At 37.1% G+C, this 11,679-nt stretch overlaps 1 protein-coding gene across 2 annotated transcripts; it reads left to right on the top strand.

Moving 5' to 3' along the window:
* Positions 1-1,130: 1,130 nt before the first annotated feature.
* Positions 1,131-8,522, top strand: LOC129265690 (tRNA (guanine(37)-N1)-methyltransferase-like). Of its 2 annotated transcripts, none has more exons than XM_054903655.2 (4): positions 1,131-1,255; positions 3,873-4,479; positions 6,395-7,177; positions 8,297-8,522. In XM_054903655.2, exons 2-4 carry the CDS (start codon positions 3,906-3,908, stop codon positions 8,374-8,376), a joined length of 1,437 nt encoding a protein of 478 aa, XP_054759630.2. In that variant the 5' UTR covers positions 1,131-1,255; positions 3,873-3,905; the 3' UTR covers positions 8,377-8,522. The 2 variants fall into 2 exon arrangements, with proteins under 2 accessions (XP_054759630.2, XP_063958925.1); XM_064102855.1 differs by having other exon boundaries at positions 1,189-1,266.
* The last annotated feature ends 3,157 nt before the right edge of the window (positions 8,523-11,679 follow it).

Genomic DNA, 11,679 nt, shown 5'->3' on the forward strand with positions numbered 1-11,679 from the left:
TAAACGATCGGCGTTAACGTTTTTGTCATTATCCAAATACTATATAAGCTGATGAAAAATTGATCTATATTTTCATTCTCTATCCTCTATACCGATTGCAACTCTACGTAGTCGTAAAAGCAAACAAAACAAACTTTACTTTATCACTTTGTCGTATATCTACAAGCGAGTGGAGCGAATGACCTTCAATTTGAACAGGGCCTATTAACTAATGGATCATCATTGTTCAATTAAACATTTATTTTCTTCCGATTGACATTCCATCAAATTTCATATAAAATATATAGAAATCAATAATATAGTAATAAAACAATGGATGTAATGTAATTTATATACATGGAAGAAGGCGTAATATAAACCCAGAAAGCATGCCCGTATATATATATATAAAAAAAAAAAAATATATATATATATATATATATATATATATATATATATTACATTCCGCGTGTTGGACACAGATGAGATAAAAGAGGCAAAGAGGTAGGCCTATAATGCATTGTAACATAGTTTCAACAAAGTTTATTTCCCAGTCCAAATTTTCGACGTAAACTGACGTCTTCTTCAGTGAAACAATAAAGCTCACAGTGCATATATATATATATATATATATATATATATATATATATATATATACATATATATATATATATATATATAATGATAATAATATAACATTTATAAGGCGCTTATACTACTGGTGTTTCTAAGCGCACTGTGTTCTGTTTATGGTTTGTACTTGGGTTAAAAAAAAGATTGGCAGGGGAAAATGACACAACTAATACAACTATATACTAATAACAAAAAAATAAACAAAAATAAAAACTGGTGTGCACCTCCAATTGACCGACCCACAACTGTGAATCTTAAATAAACAGTTAGGTTTTGAGCAAGTTATATATCATAACCTTGTTCATTGAATGAGTGGTTTTGAGTAGGGTTTTGAACTGATTCACAGACTTGGCATTATGAATGTAAGATGGTAGCTTATTCCAAAGGGAAGGGGCAATTGAAGAATATATATATATATATATATATATATATATATATATATATATATATATATATAAAATTTCGAAAAAAAATGTTAAAAGGTGGTATGTCAGTGTGCATGGCTTGCCGTAAACGCATTTTCTCTCAATATACGGTACCCGCGGTACGTTGCGGCGCGGCGGTCTATTTTTCCAAGAGTTGAGTGTCAATCAGCTATTCCGTCGGTCGAAATGGAATAGATCTCTAATGGACATTAATTCAAGTAAGTTTCAGGTAAACGTAATTCATACCACATAATACGGCATGCCCATAATACATAAATTCGTTCCTGATCTTCCTAACTTAAATATCATCATAAAATTTGACTCATTGAGAAACTGAGATGTCTGATCGAGGCCTTTTAGTTTTAAATTGTAGATGTGAGTGTGTAGCCCCACGTCTTTCTTTCTGTGTTTGGTTTTGTGAATTTGTCTCTCAATTCAAAATGTGTCTAAAATAGTCTAATGTCAGGCCTAACGATAGATCTAAGTTATTCTAACGTTAATGAATTCCTTTATCTCAATGGTGTAGATATATCTTGATGCAAATGATTGGATGATTTGGCGATGATCTGGGATGAGAATTAAGTCCATATATCACTGCTGCACTGATTTTAAAATTATGTAAAAATTACTAATAGGACCTACTAAAAATGTTAAATGGACAAATGGTAAAAACTAAAAAGACAAAATGGTTGGTAGAAAAACTGTACATAGACGAATTTGGATTAGAGCTATCTGGAATATATGAGACCAAATGGCAAGTTTGCAACAGTAAGTAAGTATGATAGAAATAATGATACGAAAAAACTGCTTTAAAAAATCGAGCAAGAGAAATAGTGTCTCTTTTAATATGCTGTAAACCAAGAGGAAGTTTTTACTTGCAAGGTGCACACTCACTTTAAATGTTTATATGGCAAGTTCCCCCAAGTCTGCGCAGTCCCCCTGAAAGGAGATACGCAACAAACACAAACTTTACACATACAAGTCAATACGTAGACAGATATTCATCAAAAAGTCTGATTCAAAATGGTGGAAAAATAATGAATTTGGGGCATTTATTGGGACGGCCCCAAATTTCAGCCTTTCTCATCAAAATCCCTGAATCGTGTGCAAAGTGAATGGGTGCGCAGACATGGGGTACCATTTTTTTGTTCAATCTGAAAATGACTGCCCGGAGTTTTTTCCAAGAAAATATATATCTTTAAAATTTTTATGAGATATTTGGCACACTAACTCATAATGAGGTAAGAAACATTATCAACTGAAATAAAAAGAAATTCATGTTAAATCTGAACGCAAATCGTTTGGTGCGCAGACTTGGGGACCACCATCATTAGTGAAATTTCAAATTACTTCACCATGGCACCTCGCACTGAGTGATATACAGAATGTTTTCATACGTTATACCGAGGTTTTTTACCTGACTGCTAAGAAGCACGAATGCCTGTGAGCAAGCAACCAGGGGACCAACCGCTTAAGACCCTCTCGGAGGGACCTGGTAATGAGGATAAATGCCTTACCAAAGGGCACTAGCGCACCACTCCCAGGATAGCTTTGAAGCTGCTGAAAGGGATTACTCTTCAAGGTTCAAGGTGCATTATGCATCACATTCAATTGAACCAGAACTTTTAAAATGATTGAACCACACACCCAATAGACCTAAATGCATGTGATGTCATAATCTCATAGCGCCCTCGCTCAGAGGATATAGGAATACGCACTTATGGAGTTATCAGAGATGGCTCGTTGTAGATCATACAATGCAATGACTTCAGGCTCTCAGATCATGCCCGGCTCAGTGGCAGCACAATGATATCGATGCATATCATCTTACCACATCTTATTCGGCCCAGATAGTATTGGAATGTGAGGCATTTAGGATGATTTTTTGTTGTTGCCTTAATAGACAGGGCTCCACACTGGTTTATTTCCAATTCCTATAAATGCCAATTCATCCAATTGCCAACTCGTCTAGACGTCTAATATCATTTGGTCTACCCTCAGTTTGTCCACTATACACATGGTCTATTTGCCGATTAGTCCACTCACCATTTCATCTAATATAAATATTCAGTTGGTGCAATAGCCATTTAGTCCATATACCATTTGGTCTAATTGGACTAAGTATTAATTGTGCAAAATGGATGAAAATAAAATCGATATTAGACCGACTGGTTATGAGATGAAATGGCCATCTAGACAAAATGGTGATTAGACGAAGTGACGATTAGACCAAATGGTTATTGGACCAAACGGTTGTTAGATGAAATGTTGATGGACGGAATGGCATAAGACTTAATGAAAGTAGACCATGTGGTGAGTGGACGAGTTGGCAGTAGACGAATTGGCAATTTACCTCCACACTAACCCTTTTTTTTCTACTGGTTGACATGATCATATCGGACCAGTAGATACCCAGTTTTTCAATTTTTCACTAGTCCAAAAAATTTACTGGTTCCAAAAAATAAAGAAAACATAAAAAAGACTTGATTTCATTTTGCTGTCTATTATGGCGTATTGTTACCCCACTCCCCCCCCCCCCAAAAAAAAAAAAACTATTCATGAGAGTCATTTCTCAATTTTATAGAGTCATTTTTGTAAAATGCTGGAGCCATGTTTATAATTTATGAAAGAGAATAAAATATCATTTTTATCAGTTTGATGTAATTTTTACTGGTCAAGTCGGACCAGTAAATCTGGCTATTTCTAAATAGTGGCCCGACAGCAATTTTTACGGACCTGGGACTGTCAGACCAGTGCCAGTGTTGCGCACTGGCTTAGATCCTATTGTGATATGTGTACATCTCAATCATTCTTTGTTTCATTTTCAATATACAGGTGCAGATGTGGATGATTTGACAAGGCTGTTCCATGTTCTTTGCAAAGCCAAGATTGATACTTAAAGACCTTAACAAGGTACTGGCCCTGCGGATACACTGTAGAAGCAACAGACTAGCAGCAATGGCTTCAATACATCCATTCACTCTGGATGTCTTCCAACCACCAACTAACATTACGCAGTCAAATGACATCGACAGAGAAGCATTCAGGAAAACCGTCACCATACCTGCTCTGAAAATCAACAAACGGTGTATACATAAACTCCTCAAGGCATTCAAGTTGGCTTCATTCAGTCGACCCCGCTTTGCTCCCATCCGCGACATCCCGGCGAACCCGGATGATAAGTTCCTGCTCCTTGATCCACAGAATATATGTCACGTGGATGCCATGACAGACAAACAACGATCCGTCTTGAAGGAGAACGGTGTAGAGGAAAGATTGCATGAATATACCTTGGAGCTTACCTACAAGGACTGGCACGCTCATGAAGTGCTTCAGAGATTGTTGCCTGATGGTGTCGAAGTTCCCACTGGTTTTAGCAGGATTGGCCACATCATGCATCTGAATCTCAGAGAGTCCCAGTTGGAGTATAAAAAGTTGATAGGTAAGACTGGATTGATAGCTTGATCCTACCATCTTTGCAGATACAGTGAATATACTAGGTGAATCTGCCTTGGCCTTGGTCAAATCTTTTGGGACCACTGAAACCTGATTGACTTAGGCAGGCCAAATTTGACTGAGAAGATGTAGGCCCTACATACATGTATGGTACTTACACATGTTTGCATAAGGTCGACTTCAACAGAGTCTATTGTTTGTCCTTTGAATTATCATGATTAATTTGTTACAGCAGGTATCTTGAAGCCACTGAATTAGAAAGATTTATTTGTGAAATGTGGAAAAAAATATATGCAACATCCATATTAGTCTATGCACTGGAGCAAAATGATGCTACAGATTTATTTGAAGACATTCTGTTTGTTTAGGGCCATGTGTCATCAGGGTCGTTCACCAAAAAGGTTGGTGCTGTTACATATATGGGTTAATTTGTACAGTTATTCCTACATATTTTCAAAATCAAAGGAGTTATGCCAGCAAGATTGGTATCATTTTGAAGCTGAATTCATTGGCTAATAATCTAGAAAGTTTCATTGCTCTAAGAGAAATAGAACTTGAGTTACATGTCTTTAAAGACGGAGCACCAGGCGTGGAGTTATCAGAGATGGCTCGTTGTAGATCACCTTGTACAATGCAATGACTTCAGGGTCTCAGTACCTCGAGCGAAGTTCGTGCACATTATTTCTTCACAGTTATTCTTAATTTCAATGTAGCTTTTGTTTAAAAAACAGAAAATGTGATTTCAACTATTCTTTAGGATGAAAGTGATACTTGATTTTGTTACAGATCTTAAAGGTCAAATGACACAGGTCAGAGACATTCAGACCAACAATATGTGAAGAATCTTAAAAGAATTATTCGGTCTAATGCTATTACAATTTCCTTTGAACTGTTTTATACCTTAAATCAAATGAACACAGCAGATGAAGGCAAAAGTAGCACACACAATATATCAATTTCTTTATATTTTGGGGGAAAAAATTGACTAAGTTCTGATTGATTTTTAATTAATTTCTTGACCATAAACCCAATAAAATTATACATTGTTAGAAAGGTCTGACTCTGCACTGTACAGAAATATGATTATTTGGGTCATAGGGGGACTATACAAATTATTATTATCATAAATATGAGATTTAAAAAATTATTAATATTTTTCTATTCAACATAACAATTATGTCTTACACCTAATGCTATTTCTTAGTGCACTTTTGGATTCATTAAGCAATTTCCTTTCTTAAAATATATACTTTTACTATCATAGGGTGTATAGTTGAGATAGAGACTTTTGATGATAGAAACGCAACAGGAGGAAAAATAACCATGTAACGCAGAAGTAAACAACCTCATGACACATGACCGTAGGGTTAAGGATAAGGATTTATCAGACAGTTTAGGATTTTTATTTATTTTCTATTGAGTGTTTTGGGGAAGTTTTTTTTTTGAAGTGTTGTAAATGTCTTGAAAACCTACAATGTAATGAAGCAATATAGGCCTACTGACAATATTTTCATTTTCTTTGACATTACCATATAATCTGCATATCTTCCAATTTCATGGTAGGAATTACATAGAAATGATAGTCCTGAATGACACAATGTCAAATAAGTATCACTTGCTTATGGAAAGATTTATAGATTAATTTGAAGAAAAAAAAACACCCGGAGATTCCTCCTTGCCATAAAAAAACCCCGATGAATTGAAAAGAATGTTGACCTCATGTTATATATTTAGATTACAATGATATCACAATGTCACACTAGCTATCTGTTTAATTTTTTATGTCACATTTCTATGTTTTTATGTAACTACATGCAATTCAATGCAAGGGTTCTACAAGAATCAAGTTTTTAAATGTTTCCCTCTTACAATCATGTTCTTTTTTTCTCTCCATAATTCAGGGGAAGTTTTGTTGGAAAAGACTCAAGGCATCAAGACAGTCGTCAACAAACTCAATGAGATTGACAACACCTACCGGTTTTTCAACATGGAGTGCATCGCAGGAGACCCTGATACAGTGGTGACGGTCAAAGAAAACCATGGAGCCTATTCCTTTGACTTTGCCAAAGTGTACTGGAACCCCCGCTTATCTACGGAACATCAGCGCATCATTGATAAACTCCACCCAAGTGACGTTGTATATGACATGTTTGCCGGTGTTGGACCATTTGCTGTTCCTGCAGCTAAAAAGGGATGTGAAGTATTTGCCAATGACTTGAATCCGGAATCCTTCCGATGGTTGCAGGAGAATGCAAAACAGAACAAACTCTCCAGGAGACTGAGGGCATTAAACTTGGATGGTCGAGAGTTTGCCGTTGACGTCGTTAAACCAGACTTGGTCGTCAAAGCTAAAGAAGGCTTCAATCACAGAGCACACATCATCATGAATCTCCCTGCGATTGCTGTGGAATTTCTAGACATTTTCCCATCCCTTCTCAGCCTTGTGCCATCAGAACTCAAAGAGAAGATCCCAGAAGTTATTGTCCATTGCCATGGCTTCTCCAAATCAGAGAACCCTGCTGAGGATATCCAGAACAGGGTGGAAGACATCTTGAAGTGTAGGTTGAACTGTCCTTTGATCCATGATGTCAGAGACGTTGCTCCCAATAAAGAGATGATGTGTATCAGCTTCTCTGTGCCTCCATCTGTCTTGTTTGCTCCAACTGATAAAGATGATTGTGAAGGTAAGTTTGATGAATAATCATTTATGGTTAGGGATATGTTTATCGTAACATTTGTAGTGACTATTTAATGTCATAGAGCATATTTTTTGGAGAGATTTCAAGGCAAAGCATTGTACAGTGTACACTTTCAGTCACTATCTTTGCAAGTAAAAAACTCGCTAAACAATTTATTTCAAAGGTGAAATATTTGATAAGACTATAGTTTCATTTGATTTTTCAACCATTTTAAAATCGACAAATTCAAAGAGAATGATCAGAAAATTTTAATTGAGAGAGACATTCCTTTGTGTGCTGACATATTTATTTTGGTGGGGGCAAATATTTATGGAATCATCCCTGATTAATGAAGAAATGTATGCTTTACAAATGTTCTTCTAGCAAATTGTATCACATACCTTCATCTGAATTACATATCAGTGTTTACTTGGCATATTAAAAGATTAGTTTGATTTTTCCCGACTTCATGACACAACTGAGGGTTTTTTTCACAAAGATTTAAGTGTGACTTAGTCGCATTTAGATTTCAGTAGCATGCGGTTATATAAGACATCTCTGCACTGGACAGGTTGTGTGCACTACTGCATATCCATCCATCAGATTGCGTGTTAAGGCCCTGTCACATCGTTCCGTGCTAGCCTTGCGGGTGATTGCCCACAACTCGCCCGCAATAATGTTTTGAGCATGTTCAAAACTTTTCTGCGTGCACTTTTGCATCTGAGTTGCGTGCGAGATACTGTCAATGCGGGCGACCTGCGGGTAACAAAAACAGGTACTCGCAAGTCACACGCAAGGCTTGCACGGAACAATGTGACTGGGCTTTTAGATAATGTGTGTGTTGGCGTTTAAGCAAGATACAATGTCTCACTTAACGTTATTGAAACACCCCTAGGGACCCGTAACACAAAGCTTAGCCAAGAATGATAGTAGAACATTCTCTACGATTGACTGCATTAACTACAATGTACAATCAAACGTCAAAATCAAGCGTACAATTAATTGCTAAACTTTGTGTTACGGATCCGTGGAGTTCTAACAGGTTGTGCAGCAAATATATAGAAATCTTATTCATTAAGTCTGTCCTTTTTTTCTCTCTATCTTATTTGATTTGTATACCTGTAGGAGACAAGACTGAACAATCAGAGTGTACAGAAGGATCAACTCAAGATGAACCTGACAAGAAGAAACCAAGGATACAATGAAATTTACTATTAAGGAATATATTTTTAGCAAGGATTTTATTCTCTTTAAGTTTTATTTTTCACAGTAGTGCCTACCTCAAATTGCTGTCACACTAATTTCTTACAAGGTAATTAATTGCTTTGTTTGCTACCCCAACCAGATTTTTTTTAAAGTATGACAGGAAATCATATTAGTGTTACTAGCCTGGTGGGTGTTTCATAAAGCTGGTTGTTATTTACAAGCAACTTTATGGATGACTGGTGACCCTTCTTAGGAAATATATCAACACCAATGGAAATCTGGTGTGTACCATGAAGCACAAGAAAGGATCGAGCATTTGGAAGGCTGCTTGAAACTTATGAACAGTTTGTGAAACACCCACCTAAACTACTCTATTTTTTACTCCTTGTAAAGATACATGTATGCCCATTACTTGGGAAGATATCCAGTGGGTAGACTTGTGAAATCTGTCCATGGTATGTATATCGAGGCATCCATGATACATTGCATTACCATATTGTTATTGGCCCGTATTCTGAAGTCGGGTTTAACTGAAAATCAGGTTTAAAGTTGTGGCCTAAATATGGATAGCCAATTGTTACATAAATCACTTACGGTAGAGATATCATATTTCAGCTCATTTTGCTCTTAAATTGAATTGAATTGAATTGAATTGAATTGAATTTATTCAAACCAGTCAAAGGAGATCAAAATACAAACAAAATAAATGGTTACATTATAAAGAACTAAAACAAATGACATGTTTGGGACCCCAAAGAAGCACAGCTTGTAATCAGGGGCCCCTGCATAAGATATTTTACTCAAACATGGAATAACTATGAGAATAAGAAGAAAAAAAAAAAATCATTCATAATTACCTAGGAAGAATAAATAGATAATTGTCTTTACCATCGATGAATCAGGAAAGAGCACATTAAACATAAGAAACATACAACTTAATATTAAACTTTGACACTTTTGGTTTCCCATAATTTTAGCACAGAGTTAGACCATGGTCTAAGTTAAACCTGACTTTAGAATACGGGCCATTGTATTTAATGTACAGTTATTCAAAGAAAGCAGCTCTGGTCAAGTATCTGTATTGGGTGTGGAGTACATATCCTGTATTTTTTTTAATACATTCTGTACCAGATAAAAAATGATAAGTCAATATCCGAAACATTGACAAGTTCTTAGTTATATTGTGTCTTACCCACTTGCAAAAATAACTGTATATAATGCGATCTCCGCTGCCACGCAACAGAATTCTATCCATTGCTCATTGTGCTAAATCTATCATCGAATGTAACATCCCATTTCATTTCTTCTCGTGCAACCATCATTGGCAATATGCAGGCATTGGCGGCGGAAGCCAAAAATTTAGGGGAGACCACCAAAAATTTTTGACAAGCAAAAAAAAAAAAAAAGTTATCAACAAGAAATTTAGGAGGGGATCGTCCCCCACCGCTGCCTATGTATGCAGGTCTCTCAAGTTCATCTATCATTGGTTGCCATTACAGCAACGCGTGCATAGTTATGTGTTATAAAAGAGTTATACAAGCACACTTTAATGCTTGACCTACATAACCAATGTCCTTTATGTAATCCTGATCACTTTGTGGCCATATATTTCAGTATCCATACAGGAAATCAGGTACCCTCAACCACTATCCCTGCATCTTTCTAGGGGTAGCCCTCTGGTTACATCATCCGCGGGGTTCAGGTCGGATCTGACATTTTGCTTCTGTTTCCGATCAGACATTTCTCTTATAGTCGTCGCCCTATTTGCTTGAAAGGTTCAAAACTGCATGCCCTCATTGTTAAAGTAATGATACACGATAGAGCTGTCAGTCCTAGACACTGACTTGTGTAGTTGGAGATGCGTAGTTACAGCTAGGCGAGCGGCCATTATTTTCAGCCGTAGGAGTGTCCCCTTCTGAGAGGGGCAGGACTAGCTGTCTCAATATTACAGGAAACTTCTCCCTGTCTCATTTCCTTACAAATTTCTCCAAGGCATCACTAAAGTGGTGAAGCTGATATTTCTTCATAAGTCTCAAGTCATATATGATCTGTAACACCTGCTAACTCTGACATCTTGCACAACTCATTTGCCATTGATTCCATCTGTCCTGACAGAATACCAAATGGTACAGGTTCATCCCATCAAAGCTTCATAGTAGCAAGATCTCCAACGAAAATCTTCGCTTTCAGTAAAAATGGAGCAGCGAACCCGTATGGGTCGTACCAAGGAGCTTCATCGTACATTGATGCAATTCCACTCAAATGACCTCGGCGGGTCAAGGGCTTATTCCTGTGTACTGTGCAGTGAGTTATGAGGTCCGTCTCTGTATGCCATTATATAAGAAGAGGATCTTATTCAAATCTAAACCCTTTCAATTTTCAATTCAATTCAATTGTTTAATTTTCCACTTTCAATTTCAATTTCATATTTACAATTATGACACAATTTACATAGTAACATATAATCACATTTGAAGTATATTAAGAAATTGATAACATTATAACATTACAATAGACAATTATCAAATTGAAAGGGAGGGAGGGCCATAGACAAAATAATATTTACTTAATCTTGGCCATGTCTTCTCAAGAATGAATAATGATAGGAGATGCCTTATCTTCCTTCCTCAGGTATATCTTTCCATTATATGTCCGAAGGAACTTGAAGCCGGCCTTCTTCCTTTCCACGTTCACTTCTCCCAAAAGAGCTTGAGTTGCAGGGATCAGATTTTTATTGATGAAGATCTTTCCAGCCGGTGCTCCATGGATTCCAACATCCTTCGTCGAAACGCTTCTCATCGGTTGCCTTCCTTCGTACACTTCATTCCAAAATCGGCGATTCGTAAATCTCATGATGATGGGTCTCGCACCTCGTCGATCTTTAGGGGAACCAATGCGATGGGCGATTTCGATGTCTTCATGATCATCTGATCCACCTTTTGTGCCACCTTGCGTGCTATCTCCTCCGGATTTTCATCCTTCTGCTCCGGAATTCCCGCTATCTCGAGATTCTCCCTGCGATGATACTGGTTCAGGTCTCGAACTTCTCCACTCAAGTCGCCAACTCTCTCCTCCATATTTCTGTTCTTTGCTTTCAACTCCTTATTCTCATTTTGCAGCATCTCCACCGTAACCCTTCACTGGCTTGCTTCTCTCTTGCTCTGGAATGGAATGAAAGACTTCAGTGTCGTTGCTTGGCCATTTAGTAAGTTTGAACCCTCCCTTTTCAAGGATACTCCTCAATTCTGGGACAAGTCTTATGGCATCGGACTTACAGGATACGAGACAGTCGTCCACATAAA

This window comes from Lytechinus pictus, chromosome 7 (genome assembly GCF_037042905.1).
Source record: "Lytechinus pictus isolate F3 Inbred chromosome 7, Lp3.0, whole genome shotgun sequence".
NCBI classification, from domain to species: domain Eukaryota; kingdom Metazoa; phylum Echinodermata; class Echinoidea; order Temnopleuroida; family Toxopneustidae; genus Lytechinus; species Lytechinus pictus.

Bases quoted from the DNA above. Each gene is read 5' to 3' on its own strand.
- LOC129265690 (XM_054903655.2), top strand. From the start codon at position 3,906: ATGTTCTTTGCAAAGCCAAGATTGATACTTAAAGACCTTAACAAGGTA. The intron at 4,480-6,394 runs GTAAGACTGGAT...TCCATAATTCAG, and splicing joins GGAGTATAAAAAGTTGATAG to GGGAAGTTTTGTTGGAAAAG. The intron at 7,178-8,296 runs GTAAGTTTGATG...GTATACCTGTAG, and splicing joins TGATAAAGATGATTGTGAAG to GAGACAAGACTGAACAATCA.